The sequence below is a fragment of the Vigna umbellata genome, chromosome 9, assembly GCF_029865625.1.
Source record: "Vigna umbellata cultivar VRB3 chromosome 9, Vumbellata_1.0, whole genome shotgun sequence".
NCBI lineage: Eukaryota > Viridiplantae > Streptophyta > Magnoliopsida > Fabales > Fabaceae > Vigna > Vigna umbellata.
Window position 1 is genome coordinate 46,698,489 of NC_142173.1, and position 19,040 is coordinate 46,717,528.

Below are 19,040 nucleotides of genomic sequence, written 5' to 3' on the forward strand. Positions count from 1 at the left end.
TAATTTTTAAATGGAATATTCTAAACTATTTCATAATAATATTTATTATTATAGAATTACTTCTTCAAAGGAAATTAAAATCTATTACGGAATATTTTTTTATAAGTGTACAAATAAAAAAAATTGAAATAAGTTTCAGCAAGCATTAAGATGAAAGAAAAAGGTGTATAAAGAAACTATGGAGTTGCAAACAGCATATTATTCACTCTAACAGCCCATTACGAAAATTTGAAATCGGATCATATGTATTGTATACGAATCACGCGTATACTATTACGTATCGGAGCAGAACAGAAAGGAAACAAGGTCGTTTGTTCACAGGTACGGTCTCTGATAATCTCAGACCCAACGCTCTCTGCGTAGCGAACCCGTAGTTTAGGGCTGTGATTTCGATTTCAGCTTCGACTTTCGATCGCTCTCCATTTTCGTGAATTCATAGCTGATTGACACTTCCTTCAAATTTCGTTTATGTATGTTTCTGATGAACAAAACGACTTCACTGCTGATTTCTTTTTCATTCATTAGAAGCTTTAAGTTTTCCAATTAGGAATCAGTTGAGATGAACGGCGAGGAAGTTTGATATCGTATTATTATTCGACGATTCATAGCTGATTTGCGCGTCCTTCGAATTTCATTGATACATGTCTAGGATGAGCAAAGCGACTTCACTGTTAGTTTCATTTTCGTTCATGTTAGGATGCTTGATTTTATCGATTAGGAATTAGTTGAGACGAGCACCAAAAGAGTTTCATATTTTATATTGTTATTCGTTGATTCATAGCTGATTGACACATCCTTCAAATGCATCGATACATGTTTAGGATGAACCAAACTACTTCACTATTGATTTCATTTTTGTTCTTATTAGGAAGTTTGAGTTTTTCAATTGAAATTAGTTGAGATGAGCTCCGAAAAACTCCTATATCATATTAATATTCGTGGATTCATTGCGGATTGGTACTTTCCTTGATTTCTTTGATATGTACTTAGGATCGGGAAAATGGTTTCGCTATATATTTCATTTTTGTTCGTGTTAGGAAGTTTGAGGTTTTTAATAGGAATTAATTGAGATGAGCACTGAAAACATTTCGTATTACTATTGTAATCATCCCTGTTGACCGAGTTAAAATTGGTGCTATACAATCTCGGGGAGATTTGGTCCAGCCGATCCCCGGGGTTAGTTTCATTTTCGAGAATTTTTTGTTGTTCTGCTAGCATACAATTTTCAGTCTTTTAGGAAATCTTCCTCAGTGTACGACAGTTGGAACATTGAAAAAGAATGAAAATAATTTATATTTTGCTATTTTAATGCTGCAACCTAGTGTGTTGGCAGCATGTACTCAACAGCATGGTTAGTCTAGTGATTTTGTAATTTGTTTCCTCCAGAAAAAAAGATTAAAAGTGCTTTATGTGATATGGTATGGCATGCTATGGATTCTGGAAGCTATTCTTCAGTAGCTTTTTCATGTTAAATGGCCTGTTTCTTTTGATGATTTTTGTCATTCACTTGTGCTTGGGCATAAATTAACTAACATAAGATAAAGGTATTACATTCAACATATTTTGATTTACATGCTGGATATTATGATAGTATTTTGCATTTAGATATGTCAAGAATAACATGATATATAATATGCTTGTGTGTGGCTTGCGTATTGAGATGCTCAGTTTATCTTGAGAGTTGTAGAAATACTTTTTTTGAATTGGATTCAATCCTTTGATGTTGTTTGGTGATGTTTCTTGGTTTTATTTTTCATGATAACAAGTTTTATGTGCAAATCTGATTTCTCTCTCTCTTTTAGGATGTGACTGGTTGAGGTTACTTCAAAATTGTTTTACTTGAACATTGCAATGAAGCTGTAGAAGATAATCTATACAGACAGATGCTCATAATTCAACAATGAAGCGTTATGTTTATATTGATGATGATGAATCATCTCATGATATATACTGTGATAATCGTATATCAAACAGAAAATATACAGTATTAAACTTTCTTCCAAAAAATTTATGGGAACAGTTCAGGTAATCTTTCTCCTAACACTCTTTGTTTTTCATTTTTTTAATATGTGTCATGATATGTTGCACATGCATTTGCACACCTTTAGGGTTCGTCTGTTTGATCTTCTCTTGTATATTCTTTGATATTTGTTTTGTTGGATATTCTGTGCTATTGCATATGCAATGTCGGTCCTGGTGTGGGACAAATACATCAATTTTCTAACCAACCTTGATAAGATTGTCGATCAATCCACAATTACACCTTCAATTGATTCACCAAGTTTGTGATTTTGTTTAATAGGTGTCTCTACTGGTTTACATCCTAATTTACCATTTTGAGCCAATAAATCCAACACATAATTTTGCTGGGAGATGAAAATATCATGATGGGAATGAGCTACTTCATTGTCCAAGAAATATTTCAATTTGCTTAACTTCTTAATTTCAAATTCTGTTATCAAACCTTATTTTGAGGCTTTGCTCATGTCTGATCATTTTCAAATGCAGCTATATCTTCTATACAAACAATTAGTGTGATAACTCCCTCTGAGGCTAAATGCTTAATAAGCAATGCATAATCACTTTGTCTTTTCTTGTACCCATGATCTTCATTGTAGTAGTAAACCTGTCAAAACATGCTCTAGGAGAATGTTTCAATCTATAGAGTACCTTCCTTAGTTTCCACACATTTCCTTCCTTGGCTTTAAATTTAGATGAGACCTCCATGTAAATTTCTTCCTCAAGATTGTCATTTAGAAAGACATTTGTGATATCAAATTGCTGCAAACTCTATTCATAATTAGCTGTTAGAGACAATAAAATTCTAACAATATTCATTTTTTCAATAGGTGATCAAGGTAAATCAATCCCATATGTATGAGTATGTCCCTAAGCTGCTAACCTTGCCTTATACCTTTTTAAGTTGTCTTGTATTTAATAGTGGATGAGACAAAAATTTTATACGTGTTAAGTATGGGGACGGAGATATGGGTAAAGTTTTACTTCAGGGATGAGGATGGTGTTTATTTTGGGATGGGATGAGATAGGCAAATCCATACCTACTCCACCCCATTGCCATCCACCTACATCCAACAATATTTTTTCCTTTTGGTAGATCCACCAACTCCCAAGTTTTATATTTTCTAGAGCAACCATTTCAACTTTCATAACTTTTTCTCAGTCCATACTATTCCATGTTTTTGGGATGGTGACAGTAGTTAGATGCCTAAGAAAGCTTTTGTGATTACTTGATAGTTTGTCATAAGTCACAAAGTGTGACAATGTGTCATAAGACACATTAATCGGATAGTTTGTCACAAGGAGGTAATTTTATTTTGTTGGATATTTTATGTGATTTTATAGATTCTACTTTCTAGGCATGAACCATCATATAGTTAACACTAGGAAGGGAGAGTTCAGAAGATTAGTGGACAATGGCATTAATGTGGAGGATCCAGACAGTTTTAATTTGACATTTTGTGTAACTCACTCTTCCTATATTATAGGGATTCAGCCTTGTTCTTTATTTTTTGTTGTGGTTGTTGATAGAAAACACTGATACACTGATTTCGTTTGTTTGTTTTTTTTAAAAGGTACAAAAGACACTGAGACTCTATTTACAGAAAACTATATAGACATAGACAGAGCTCAGTCACAAGTTAGTTATAACCTTCTTCCTAAAGCAGTTGCACTAATTAGAGGAGAAACTATGATAACTACCTCACAAACAGATACACTAAATAAAACAGAGACCAACAGTTGTTGCAGCTAACCAACTCATTAACATTGTCTAACAGAAGTATAACACTCACAGTTGTTTTGTTTACTGTGCAAGCCTTCTTAAGTGTACGCATGATCAAGGAACCTATTTTTATTAAACAAAATGAGTTTTTCCTTGGTGTTAAAATTTCATGTTAATTTTCTAATTAAACATTACGATCTTTTAATCCATCTGATTTTGCTCCTTTTTCCAGCCGGTTCATGAATCAGTACTTTTTGCTGATAGCTTGCCTACAGTTATGGCCTCTCATTACTCCAGTAAATCCTGCCAGTACATGGGGTCCGCTTATCTTTATTTTTGCTGTCTCTGCATCAAAAGAGGCTTGGGATGATTACAATAGATATCTTTCAGACAAAAAGGCAAATGAGAAGGAAGTCTGGGTTGTGAAGAAGGGCATCAAGAAACATGTATAAAACGTATTTAATTTTCTTGAATATATATTTTGCTATGTTTCCAGCCATTGATCATCATCACTTGAATAATCTGTTTACAGTATAGTATAATCTGTTTATCTTTTCAAGATATTGTTATTTTTTTTTATTTCAGTTGATGGTTTTAACTTTAATCTAAATTCTATGCAAAAAGGTATGACGTAGCTCTCATGGTTTTTAAAATATCAAGGTATTGTCTCTACGTATACTTTTGTGTTTGAGCAGTTTACTTATGGATACATGTGTATTTTCTCAAACTTTTTGACATTCCTGGTCTTCCTTTTTCTCATTTTCTTTTTCTATTCCCATTTTTTTTTTGTTCTAAAAGGTCAGAGACTAGTGCATGTTTGGTTGGTTCATTCTTGTAATGATTAATTGCATAGTTATTTTCTCCTCTATATTCTTATAGTTATACATATAAAGCAAAATAGAACCTTTAGTTTTTAAGAAAGGCATGGTTCGTAAAAGGGTTAGTGGTCTAACATAGACATGGGATGCTTACCATTGTTTCTTCATTCTAATGAATAAGGCCGTAGGCAACAATGAATGACTGTATCTCTCACCTAACTACAGATTATTTGAACTCCAGCATGCAGCTTCTAGTCTATGTATGTACTTATTGGCCATATAAATTTATGTGTCATGTTCATTGTTACCTCTCTTGCCAAAATATGATGTGATGTTTGAGCACATTTTGACACAACATTTTTATTTAACTGTAAGAACCAATGGTCATGTTTATCTATTAGAGGATTACTCGTTACACTTGCTTGAAGCATTGTATGACAGTGATAGTGATTCTAACTAGACATGGCCTGAAACCTGCTTCTGCCATTTAAATAAATGGTCTGTTTGTTTATGCCTATTTAGTGAAAAAGTGCTTTATTGAAAATGTCTAAAAAATTATGATAATAGATAAGAAGCTGTTTTATTGCTTTCTTAAAAAATGAAGATGTTTTATTGCTTTCTTAAAACACGAAGAGCTTCTGAAAAGAGCTTTTAAAGCAAGCTACATAATAAAAACACCTCTTTCTTTTTTAGAAAAGCTGAAGCTGAATAAACTTCAAACTTCTACTTCATATCCCATATACACCTTGGTCTGCTTCATGTCTTGTAGGAAGACTTGAGAATTAAACTGTAAAATAATTCTAGAGGGCTTGATTGATCCCTCTCACAATCTTCTATTTATAAGAATGAATTGATACAAAAGTACATGATAAATAGAGTAACCCTAGACACAATATAATCATGATAAATAGGGTAATCCTAGACACAATATAATCATGAAAAAATAGGGTAACCCTTAACACAATATAATCATGATAAGTAGGGTAACCCTTGACACAATATAATGATGATAAAATAGGATAAATATCCTAACACGAAGGAAGATTTACATAAGCTTTAACATTTGATATTATATGGTGTGTTCTTATATGTCTGTAGATCTAATGATTTTTTCTTGGGTGGGCGTGGTTCTCTTGGTGGTTTTGCAGATTGAAGCCCAGGATATTCATGTAGGTAATATAGTATGGCTACGTGAAAATGATGAAGTGCCTTGTGACCTTGTTTTAATTGGTACCTCTGATCCTCAAGGAGTTTGCTATGTAGAGGTAATTATGTTGTGAAACATGCTAAAGTTGGTCTTCTCTCTCTGCAGCATTGCAGGGGGGAATTGGAATGTAGTTCCACTATGTTTCTTCTAAATCTTCTTCTCTTTCTCTCATTTTGGGGGAGACATTTCATTATATTCATTTTAAGGATGTTATGATGTGACATGTTATTCAGACAGCTGCATTGGATGGTGAAACGGATTTAAAGACACGGGTCATACCTTCTGCTTGTGCGGGAATAGATGTTGAACTATTGCACAAAATTAAGGTAAGATTTTATCTACAGTAACTACTCTTGGTAAAATTTAATTGTGTTGGGAGATATTTGAATGATGTTCGGAGATCAACTTATGCCTGTAATCCTGTGGTGGTTGCTAGCATAAACAACTATCATCAGCTTTAAGTAGTTAGATAGACCCTGGTTAGTTTACAAGAGGAGGGAGAGAACTAGATGATTTAACTATCTTAACGGTTAAGTGGCTGTTAGCATGGTTATCGAAAACGCGAGTTAACTCGTTAACTCGACCGAGTTTACGAGTTCAGACAATGCTTTCGAGTTAACTCGTAAGCAAACTCGTTTTTAGAGTAGGATCGGTAGACTTGGTTGTTGACTCGCTAAACTCGCCTAAAATCGCGATTTTGGTTCCGATTTTGCGAGTTTGGAAAAAAAATTTGAAAACGCAAAACGGCTACGTTTTTAGGACGCATCAGATTAGGATTTATAAAAGATTCACTCACTGTTCATCTTCTTTCTCGCACTCTCGCATTCTATCTCGTTCGATCTCGCCTTTCGTCGCTTTCTCGTCCATCAGGTTCGCAGTCCGCCGCGTCGTCGATCTCGACTTTCGAACTCAGCCTCCGTTGCGCCGTCGATCTCAACGTTCGACCTTGCCTCTGTCGCACCTTCGTTCTCATCGTTTTGTAAGTGCAAACCCTCTATCACGTTCGACCTTGCCTCCCTCACATATATTTTAAACACTTTCTGGCACTCACAGGCACTGCAACATGATTTTTTTTATTGATTTTAAGTTGAGTTGATGTCACGGGCCAACAACATATTTTTTAAACATTTTTATGGCACTGCAATACTTTGGGTTCACGTCACGGGCACTGCAACTTGTAATATTTTATTGATTTTAAGTAAAGTTGAGTTCACGGGCACTGCAACTTATAATATTTTATTGATTTTAAGTAAAGTTGATGTTACGGGCACTGTACTACAGCAAATATTTTTTTAATAATTTTATGTGGGGTTCATTGGTATGCAACAGCAACACGTATTTTAAATATTGTTTTGTTTTCCAGCTGCAACATAATAGTATGTTACGGGCACTGCACCACTTTACAACATCATTCCTTTTATTTTTTTCAAAAATAAAGTGTTGCATACTGCAATGTTAAAATAAAGTGTTACATAATAGAATGTTATTTATATTTTTTTCATACAAAGTAAACTCTTACGAGTTTACGAGTCGAGTTTACTGGACTCTCACGAGTTTACGTAAACTCTCGAGTTTGACAACCTTGGCTGTTAGTAAGTGGGCGGGAAAAGTTGGTATTATAAATACCTCTATTAGAAAAGGGTAGAGGACTTTTGGTGATTGTAAGATACATAACAGGTTCTAGGAACTCTGTTGAGAGAGGTTATGCTCTCGTGCATTCATTGTACATTGAGATTACTTTTGAATAACAACATTCTTTCATTCTTTCTGGTGTTCTGTGTGTGAGAGTGCATTGTGGTTGGGTTTCCTAATTTTGGTCCGACCTGCCGGATCCAAGACGAGGTGCGAGAGAATTAACATGGAGGGAAGGGTTGACGAAAGATTCAATGTGATGGAGGGATGGTTGGAGACGGTAGAACTTGCAGTTGACGGGATTAAGGCGGAGACGGGAGCGCTACGCCAAGATACGGTTGCGATTTGTCAAGAATTGAAGGAAATCATGAGGATGTTGGGAGGACGACGGCACCAGACGGAGGATAGTCAGTCTTCGGTCAATGCAAATGTACAGCAAGACGAGAACGAGGGGGGAGGAAGAATCGGGAAACACGGGCACCCTCCGAATTGGAGGAAGAGGGTCGAATTGCCCACCTTTGAAGGTCCGGATCCACTCAATTGGATCAACCGAGCCGATCGTTTCTTTGACCTACAAGGGGTAGAGGAAGATGATGAGAAATTGCAGCTGGCATACATAAGTATGGAGGGCAGTGCCGGGTAATTGTTCCGCTTCTGGAAGGAGAAGGCCAAGAACTAGTCTTGGGCGGGGCTGAAGGAAGCACTGGTAGCGCGATTTGGGGAAGGAAGCAGGGGAACCATTTTTGAAAGGTTGACCACCATCAAGCAGACCGGGACGGTGGACGAATTTATCAAAGAATTCGAAATCTTGGTAGGACAAGAGAAGGGAGATGGGCTATTAAAAATAAAGGAGGCAGAGGCATGGATGTTGTCTGGGAATTGGGCGAGATGGAGAAGGGGGATGGGGAAATTAACAACAGGGAATAACAGAGGACCAGAGAAGGGAGATGGATGAACTGTTGAACCAGCATGCAGGGGTGTTTCAAGAATTTAATGGGTTGCCACCCGAAAGACGTATGGCACATCAGATACCCCTAAAGGAGGGAGTTGACCCGATAAATGTAAGACCCTATAGATACCCACATATCCTAAAGAATGAGATAGAAAACAGGTGGCGGATATGCTACAAACTGGGGTAATTCGGCCAAGTACCAACCCATACTCCAGTCCTGTCATACTGGTGAAGAAGAAGGATGACTCTTGGAGATTTTGTGTGGTCTACAGAGCCTTGAATCGCGCCACGATCCCTGACAAGTTTCCCATCCCAGTTATAGAAGAGTTGCTGGACGAGTTGAGAGGAGCGAGGTACTTCTTTAAGGTGGACCTGAAATCTGGATATCACCAGATACGCATGGGGGAGAAAGATATACCGAAGACAGCCTTTAGAACACATTTGGGGCATTATGAATTTGTGGTAATGCCATTTGGCTTGACCAATGCCCCATTGACCTTTCAAAGTGCCATGAACGAGTGTCTGCAACCTTACATAAGGAGATTTGTCTTAGTCTTCTTCGACGATATTCTGGTTTACAGTCAAACATGGGCTGAGCATATGAAACATGTAGGGATGGTGCTGGGGAGGTTGGAGGAGAATTGCTGGGTCGCCAATCAGAAGAAGAGCGAATTTTGAAGAGCCCAGATTGGATACTTAGGCCACTTGATCTCAAAGAAGGGGGTAGAGATGGATCCAGGAAAAGTTAAAGCAGTGGTAGAATGGGAAAGGTCGAGGAATGTGAAGGCATTGAGGGGGTTCCTTGGGTTGACGGGATACTACCGTCGATTCGTCAAAGACTATGGCAAGGTGGCTAAACCCTTGACCGAATTATTGAAGAAAGGGGAGTACAAGTGGAATGAGAGGGTGGAAGAGGCGATGAGACGATTGAAGGAGACAGTGACCACAACACTCGTACTGATATTACCCGATTTTGAGAAGCCATTCCACATAGAATGTGATGCCTCGGGAGGAGGAGTCGGAGCAGTCTTGACACAGGACAGGAGGCCTATAGCGTATTTTAGCAAAACTTTATCGGTTGGATCATTAAACAAATCAATCTATGAGAAAGAGCTTATGGCACTGGTGATGGCCATACAACATTGGCGACCTTACTTGTTGGGACAGCGGTTTGTAGTGCACACCGACCAAAAGAGCTTGCGATATTTGTTGGAGCAGAGAATCACGACCCAAAACCAGCAGAATTGGCTGGCCAAACTGCTTGGGTATGATTTCGAAATAGTTTATAAAGCTGACAAGACTATCAGAGCAGCAAATGCCCTGTCCAGGAGAATGGAGGAATCGGGGGAGAAAGAATTGAAGGTGCTGTCCAAACCCTATTGGCAGAGTTTTGAAGAGGTGACAAAGGAGGTAGAGGAGGATGCTTATCTGAGGAAGATAATGGAAGACATCAAGAAAGACCCAGACTCACCCTCCTTTCACGCTAGAAAATGAGAGGCTGCATTACAAAGGAAGGTTGGTGGTATCAGCTCAGTCAACGTGGATTCCAAAACTGCTAGCCGAGTTCCACCTAACCCAGACTGGGGGACATTCAGGGATATACAGAACCTATAGGAGGGTGGCCCAGTCACTTTACTGGGTGGGAATGAAAAAGACAGTGACAGATTATGTGGCGGGTTGCTTAGCGTGTCAGCAGCATAAGTATCTCACGTCTTCCCCTCAGGGTCTACTGCAGCCACTACCATTCCAAATGCTGTGTAGGAAGAAATCAACATGGATTTCATAGTTAAACTACTGAAGTCGAATGGGTATGATGCAGTAATGGTAGTAGTAGATCGCTTAAGCAAATATGGCCATTTCGTGCCACTGAAACACCCATATTCGGCACACACCATAGCTGATGTGTTCATAAGGGAAGTGGTCCGATTACATGGAATACCAGCTTCGGTGGTAAGTGACCGTGACCCTTTGTTCATGAGTATTTTCTGGAAAGAATTATTCAAGAGACAAGGAACTCAACTGCAAATGAGCACGACTTACCATCCAGAAACAGATGAGTAGACAGAAGTATTAAATAGAGTTCTGGAGGGATATTTACGTTGCTTTTGTTCGGAACAATCGAAGGGGTGGAGTGGGATTTTACCCTGGGCGGAATACTGGTATAACACCAGTTTCCAGGGAGCTGCAAAATGTACTCCTTTCGAGGTGGTTTATGGCCGACAGCTCCCATCATTACACAGGTTTATCCCAGGGGAAATGGCTGTGGAAGCAGTTGCTCAAGAATTACAAACACGAGACGAAGCTTTGAAACAATTGAAGTTTCATTTAGTATGGGCACAAGAGCTCATGGTCAGACAAGCCAATAAAAAAAGGAGGGCAACAGATATTGAAGAGGGAGATTGGGTATATCTCAAGATTAGGCCACATAGACAAACATCGATGCCATCTAAACTGCACGCTAAGCTGGCGGCACGATATTATGGGCCGTATCAGGTTGAACAAAAGGTGGGGAAAATGGCTTGTAAACTCCAGCTACCAACATCAGCTCGAATACACCCGGTTTTCCATGCTTCCCAATTGAAGAAGGTTGTGGGAGAGAGGACTGTGGAGAAGGAGCTGCCTGAAGATCTGCAAGGGAAGGGCCATCTTATTGACCTACTAAGGTTCTTGACCGAAGGCAAATAAAAAGGAGAGACGAGGAAGTTCCACAAGTGCTGGTTGAGTGGCAAGAAGGAGGCCGTGATGGAGCAACATGGGAGGATGTCATTACCATACGTGATCAATACCCAGAATTCAACCTTGAGGACAAGGTTGAACATGGGGCGGTGGGTAATGGTAGACCCTGGTTAGTTTACAAGAGGAGGGAGAGAACTAGATGACTTAACTATCTTAACGGTTAAGTGGCTGTTAGTAAGTGGGCGGGAAAAGCTGGTATTATAAATACCTCTATTAGAAAAGGGTAGAGGACTTTTGGTGATTGTAAGATACATAACAGGTTCTAGGAACTCTGTTGAGAGAGGTTATGCTCTCGTGACATTCATTGTACATTGAGATTACTTGTGAATAACAACATTTTTTCATTCTTTCTGGTGTTCTGTGTGTGTGAGAGTGCATTGTGGTTGAGTTTCCTAATTAGAAACCTAACAGTTGTGTTATAACTGCTTCTATTGTATGAATTGCTAACTAGCAACTGTACAGTTCCTTGTGTGAATGAACTCATTTTTAGTTTATTAGAATCACTTTATCTTCTATATCTTAATCTTTTCTCAATTATTAATTATTAATATATGACAACTACTTAATTACACTATTCTTTATTTGTGTCTGTGTTTAGGGTGTAATTGAGTGTCCTTGTCCAGATAAAGATATCAGGAGATTTGATGCAAATATGCGGTTGTTTCCCCCATTTATTGATAATGATATATGCCCTTTAACCATTAAAAACACCATTCTTCAGTCATGTTACTTGAGAAACACAGAGTGGGCTTGTGGAGTGGCTGTCTATACAGGCAAGTCCATATATACAATCTATTAAATTCTTGGAACTGTGAATACTTTTTCAGAAACAATTTAAATTTTGGTATCTGGCATGTATTTTATTTCTTCAGGTAATGAAACCAAAATGGGCATGAGTAGAGGTATACCAGAACCAAAGCTCACTGCTATGGACGCCATGATTGACAAGTTGACTGGCGCTATTTTTATATTCCAAATAGTTGTTGTTCTTGTTCTTGGCATAGCAGGGAATGTTTGGAAGGAGACAGAAGCTAAGAAGGTATGATACAGTTTCTCAAAATAGGTTTCTTGGGCAATGATAATTGTATCAAATCTTGTACCTATCAGGATATGCTCACCAGTGTTTATTATTTTTAGTTTGCTATATTTCCCTTTTATGGTAGTAGCATGCACCCTTAGCAATTTTGATTTTGTTTCAACATAGAGCATATCGGCTTGGCTGGTTGCTTCCTTTGCACTTTCATGTGAATTATGTAGTTGGGTGTAAATTTTACTATTTGTAAGCACACTTTGGTTTATTTTAGGAAATATTCCTCATAACCTTTTTAGTCCCTCCCTATGTCAATGAATGCTCAGGCATCATGGTTTCTTTTTTCTTTTTCTTAGAATAACCACTTCTTTTGTAATTTCCTGTGTCATCATGCTATTTTTTCATTAAAGGATTTTTTTCCCCTGAAATCTTACTTTTATGGGGTGTTTGGAACATCATCCAAAAAACACATTTTCTCAAAACCATGTCAAAGTGGAGAAAAATAAACAGAAGCATATTTATATTGGTTCTGCGTTCCTGCTTTGGATGGGAATCAAAAACATGATATTAGACTTTTGTTCTGTTTTGATGCCTTATCTTTCATAATTCTATGGAAGTTTCCGTGTTATCATGTAGGTGAATTCTCATGTTTTTTCTTTCTTTTGTTTTTCAAAGCAATGGTATGTTCTTTACCCTCATGAAGGTCCGTGGTATGAACTGTTGGTCATCCCTTTGCGGTTTGAGCTTCTCTGTTCCATCATGATACCCATTTCAATTAAGGTAAGCTGATGATATAGATTTAGCGTACATTATATTATATATAACATGCTTGTCATTTGGATAACAGTCATAATATAGATAGCGTAGTGGAAGTCCTTGAAGGTAAGAACATTTATGACCTTAAGAACTAAATGAAAATATCATTGAAACTTAAGTTCTAATTAAACATAGGATTTTCGGTTGATAATCCTAGTGCTAATGCCAATTATTATTGTTATTTAACTTCATAACTTTTAAATTGAGTAAATATATTGAGGGTAACTTTCTAATTTGATAGAGCCAACTGTTCCGTGTCTGTCAGGTATCTCTGGATTTGGTGAAGAGCTTGTATGCAAAATTTATTGACTGGGACAATCAGATGATTGACCATGAGACTAGCATTCCATCCCATGCAACAAAGTAAGTAACCAAATGATCCTATTATTAAAGAATTTAAAATAAGATAAATTTTGTAAGCTGTGAAATGTCTTGTATTATTAAGGATTGAGTTACAAAACTCAAGTATTTTTATAATCGAATGGCATGAGGTGCAAGCTAGTTGGTTAAGATATCAGTGGAAAATAAGACTGATTTATTATTCTCAATCATAAAAAATACATTCTGATACTCTCTATTTGTAATAATCTAATTCTCCTAAAAAGGGAAATAAGAAAACTAGGAAAGTAAAATAAAATAAAAGGTTATATATCTATTTCCTCTAATTAGGAAGATTCTAAAGATATTATCTCAAATTACAACACTCTCCCTCAAGCTGGATCATACAAGATTGTATGAACCAAGCTTGGAATAGTCAAACTCAATTGTAGAGAACGTCAATAAACCAAATTTGACAGCAATGGACGAGGACGAACTAGTACCATGGAACTTCAACTTGGACAGCAATGGACGAGGGCGAACTAGCACCATGAAACTTCAACTTGCACAGCGATGGACGAGGGAAATTTCCATCAAAAATGGATGATGACTTGCAGTAGCAAACAACAACAAACTATAAGGACTGGATTGCCATCAATAGTGGTGAACAACAACAAAACTTCAAGAACATGATTTCCATGATGGGAGGCCTTCAAAGGCTAACAGCCACAAACCTGTAGGGACTTAACCACCCTGAACAATAATGAACCTTTAGGGACTTAATTGCCCTAACAACAACGAACCTTCAAGGACTTCACTGTCCTAAACTTTAGGGACTTAACTGCCCTAACAAAAATGAACCTTCAAGGACTTCACTGTCCTAACCTTTAGGGACTTAACTTCCCTAACAACAACGAGTCTTCAAGGACTTTACTGTCCTGAACAACAACAAACCTGCAGGAACTGAACTGTCTGCAGTGGCTAACAACAACAAACCTATAGGGACTTAACCACCCTACAGCGGCTAAAACAACAACAAACCTTCAGGGACTAACTACCCTGCGGCGGCTGAAACTTTTCTTCCCTTCACGACTGAACGACATATGCACGTCAATGACAGAACGTGAAGGTGGAAGAACTGGTGATAACTGATTCGTACTTGGGGACAAATCTGAAACCCCTAACATCGAACGAGCTAAATCAGCGGGCGGTCTCATAGAACAACTCTCAGTGAGCTGTTATAACAAAGCATTGGCAGAAACCAAAAAACACCAAAGATTGGGACTTATGATGGCATCAAAAGGCCAAAGCCAGGTTGGAGGTCCAAAGTTCTGTGCTGGACTACTCCAAAAAGGTGATACTTAACACTGTATCAGAAGAAGTACGGGCTAAACTCTAGCCCAAAAAGAAAGTTTTCTGCAGGGGCTGAAAAACATTTTCCCTCACGGCAAACAACAAGAACGACGACTAGTGCACTTCACGAGACACTCTTAATCTTGACCAAAGAAAATACGACAGCTTATGGAGGCAACAACGACAAACTGCAGAGGTTAATCAACTGACTGCAGCGACAGCGGCATTAAAGCACCCGCCAACAAGGCTGATGAATTCTTGACTGAAACATTACAGCTACAGAAATAGACTCTCCTTCATGCCACAGGCCAACGGGGACATCACACTTGCAAGAGAGAATCACAATTGTGGAGACAAGCTTGGCCACATGTGTTAGGGCATTCGGCGGCACAAGCGGTAGAGACGTCAGCAAGAAGCACCACTCAGTGCCGCACAAGAAAGAGGAAGAAGAAATCCATTGGTGGTGGCAAAAAGCCCGTGAAGGCAGAGAACCCTTCTCAATGGAGAAGAAGATGACGGAAGAAACACAACAAACATTGCCGCCCAAGAAGTTACCGAAACACTTACACACTTTGTAATTGTTAGTGTCTTTCCTTTCGTCAAACGGAAGGCAAAATGGGAGGGAGGAAGAAGAAGTTCATTGACAAGAAGAACTCTGCCACTTTCCAGCTCATCGCTAGCGACGCCTCTGACCCATCTTTTTCCCAATCCAATTGCGTCTTTGTCCGTGTTGACAACAACCCCGTTTCCTTCCCCGATGCTGAAGATGCCGGCTTTGACGATGCTACTGGTGACTACGACGACTACGATGGAGTTAGCGGTGGCTCATTGCCCGAGGACGTCAGGAAGTAAATTCTGGAGCTAAGTGGTTTTTGAGAACGTCCGGGAAACGGACAATGAGGGAAAATGGAAGGCTAAGGCCCCCCTACAGATTTGGAATCGGAGGCCTTCTTCACAATTTTTTAGCGAATCAATTTCCAGGTGCAACTGGATGGCACCTTTCAGGATGGAGAAGAAAATAGCGGAAGCAGTAGAGGTAGGAATTACAACTGACTGTGACGGCAGCGACGGCGGCTGACTGCAGCGGTGGCGGTTGACTGCATCGGAGAGAACAGCAAAGGGTAGTAGTTGCGAAGTGGAAACGCGAGGTGACACCCTCTCCTCCTCGCGGCTGAGATGGATCCTCGTCAACCCGTCGCGAAAGTGTGTTGCGAGGAAGATGAAGATTCTGTGAAGCAACAAAGATGGTAGCAATGGAAGCTATGGAGGGTCATAATAAAGAGGAGGTCCGGCGAGTCGACCAGAAGCGTCGCGGTGTGATTCCGACACCGGGACAGCGGCGCGTGACAAACACACACATGAGATCTGACGGAGAGAAGAGGCGCGTGACGGCGCGTGCGGAGGAGTCTGAGACGTCGACCACTAGGGTTAGATCGTGCTCGAAGAGACCATCCAGATTCGCTGGTCACCGGTCGAAACTGCGACGGTGGTCGGCGGCGGACAGTGGCCGGCGGTGGCAGTCGGTTATCGACAGTGGAGATCGATTGGGTTGCGGCTGGCGACGGCTGGTTCGGTGGAGGCAATTGCTTTTCTAGGGTTCCCAGAAGACTTTAGGTCTCTTTGATTCTGGGTGCATATGAATGGAAGCCAATGAGAATGCCAAGTTTGGGCATTAGAGAAGGACCCATTCTAGTTTTACTGGGCCAAAGTATGGAAGAACAACTTCTTTAGCTGTTATAAGAGGAAACCAACTTGTTGTTGGTCATGAAGATTCTAGGTGGCTCTTGTGAAAGACACTCAATTGATCTAAGGATCATAAGCATAAACTTGGCTACGGAAACTGGAGTAGGACTGTCCATTGAAGGTACAAAGGTACTGGTTAAAAAAGAGATTTTTAAGGGGCCGGCGGCGGCCATGGCGGCCGACCACCGGCGGACAACAAAGACAGCGGAAGTAGATCAGACAAGCTCTGATACCAAGTGGAAAATAAAACTGATTTATTATTTTCAATCATAAAAAATACATTCTGATACTCTCTATTTGTAATAATCTAATTCTCCTAAAAAGGAAAATAGGGAAACTAGGAAAGTAAAATAAAATAAAAAATTATATATTTATTTCCTCTAATTAGGAAGATTCTAAAGATATTATCTCAAATTACAACAATATCTATCTGTTCTAACACTAGATTCCAGCAGTCCTAACATAATGAAAGATGGATAGCTCAAGGTACAAGCTAGTGAGTTAGATCTAACTGTTCTACAACAGACTCCAGCTCTCCTAACGAATAACAGCTGACTAAGTTCTAACACTAGAGTCCAGCAGTCCTAACATAACGAAAGATGGATAGCTGGAGGTACAAGCTAATGAATTAGATCTAACTGCTATACAACAGACTCCAGCTCTCCTAACGAATAACAGCTGACTAACTAACTATTAAAGGGTGCCGACGCAATGCTGAGTCTTCTTAATATACTAGCAGAGAATAGTCTAATAACACAGTATACTATCATAGAAGCACACTTCTTCTTTATTTATTTATTAATGATGTTTGTTATATATGACAGTACAGCGATAAGTGAGGACCTGGGACAAGTTGAGTACATTTTGACTGACAAAACAGGAACACTTACTGAGAATAAGATGATATTTAGAAGATGTTGTATTGGTGGCAATTTCTACGGAAATGAAAATGGAGATGCATTGAAGGGTATGGTTGCTTGAGGAAACTTTTCTTTTTGCCTTGTTAACATTTAACAGTTGTATTTGAACTTTTCCTTTACCATAGAAAATGTGTGGAAGATATATTGAAATTTGTCTAAATGAGTTGGCTTCTTGTTTTGAGCGTGTATTGTATCTTATGCATGGCTAGTGCCATGGATCTTGTGAATATAATGATCTAAGAAAACTAAACTGAATTGTGCTGTTTCCATCTACCAAGGAAAAAGGGTTACATATATTGCTTCCTTCAACAACAATACCGAAGGGCACATGTATACTAAATAAATTGAATTGAAATATATAAATATTATGTACACATTCAAGATGCTGCAAAAGCAGCGGACACTTATTTGGTTCTAACATAACAAAATTGTGTAATGGCTTTTCTCAAAATCGATAATCAAGGCAGCCTACTCTCATACTTATGGTAGTGAGATTTCCAGCCTTAACAGCTCCAATGGTATCCTTGGTTTACTAAGATTTAGTAATTTTAGTTTTCTTTATATGAACATGAAAGGATTCATATTTTCTTATGAACACGAGTGAATTCACTTCTATTCCTTTTCTTCCTTTACTGCTTCTGGATACACTCATTGTTTGTTTTAATCACTGACTATTTTCTGAAGATACATTTTATCTTTAATTGTTTCAGATTTCAAGTTTAACCACATGATTATTTACATCTTGTGATGTGCAGATGTAGAGCTTATCAATGCTGTGTCCAGTGGTTCTTCAGATGTTGTACGATTTCTTACAATTATGGCAATATGTAATACTGTCATACCTACGCGAAGGTAATTCTGCCTTTATCTTTGCTAGGACACCGGATATGACAACTGTTAAGGCTAACAAATTTCTTGGTTGGGATATTTTTAGTAAGCCTTTACTAGGAAGTTATTAATTTGTGCTTGATTTCTTGTTGTCATACTTAGCAAAACTGGAGATATCTTGTATAAAGCACAGTCTCAAGATGAGGATGCCCTTGTTCAGGCTGCTGCTCAATTGCATATGATTTACTTTAATAAGAGTGGAAATATTCTTGGTACTGTGCTTGCTGTTACTTTTTAAAGCATAACTGGCTAATTGGTTACATAAGTTCATTTAATCACTCTTTGTAATTTTTCAGAAGTCAACTTCAACTCTTCAATACTTCAGTATGAAGTCCTGGAAATCCTAGAGTTCACCTCTGATAGGAAAAGAATGTCAGTAGTATTGAAGGATTGCCAAAATGGAAAGATCCTTCTATTGTCGAAAGGAGCAGATGAGGCTATTCTTCCGTTTGCTCGTGCGGGTAAGGATATTTATGTTTCCTGTTCAATTGTATGTTATGGTATTCAAATAATGTTTACACAGGGATATTCTTTCAATTCATGATTCTTTATACTTCTCCTTTCTTCTCACAAATATGGCCAGCTGTTGGTTTAGAGTCAGAGAGCAGTATAATGATTTCAGATGAGCAGGGAGTGAAATATTGAGATTAAATACTCATGTGCTATTGTCGTAACTTGTAACTACTTTTACAATCCTTGCCAAATATTGGTGCCAAAATGTTGTCAGTTCTTTTCTTTTATTTTACCGTCCCATTCTTTTCCTTAGACCTGTTTGCATGTATTGTAACTAACTTTTCAAATCTGATCCGATCAGAATTGATCATATGATTTAGATTAATTGAATGACTTTTAATTAAATCTGACTTGAATATTATAAGGTCTGGC

The 19,040-nt window shown here is 38.5% G+C and overlaps 1 protein-coding gene across 2 annotated transcripts in view; it reads left to right on the forward strand.

The window, feature by feature from the left end:
• The first annotated feature begins 221 nt into the window (after positions 1–221).
• Positions 222–19,040, forward strand: part of ALA2 (aminophospholipid ATPase 2) — a 30,087-nt gene continuing 11,268 nt past the window's right edge. The window contains exons 1-13 of one of the 2 annotated variants that reach the window (XM_088099553.1): positions 222–321; positions 1,803–2,025; positions 3,975–4,188; positions 5,709–5,825; positions 6,001–6,093; positions 11,686–11,860; positions 11,960–12,126; positions 12,793–12,897; positions 13,199–13,296; positions 17,172–17,314; positions 18,023–18,119; positions 18,258–18,367; positions 18,452–18,616. In XM_088099553.1, the coding sequence (XP_087955679.1) occupies positions 1,901–2,025; positions 3,975–4,188; positions 5,709–5,825; positions 6,001–6,093; positions 11,686–11,860; positions 11,960–12,126; positions 12,793–12,897; positions 13,199–13,296; positions 17,172–17,314; positions 18,023–18,119; positions 18,258–18,367; positions 18,452–18,616 (1,609 nt within the window). In that variant the 5' untranslated portion in view covers positions 222–321; positions 1,803–1,900. The other variant, XM_088099554.1, reaches the window with a different exon arrangement.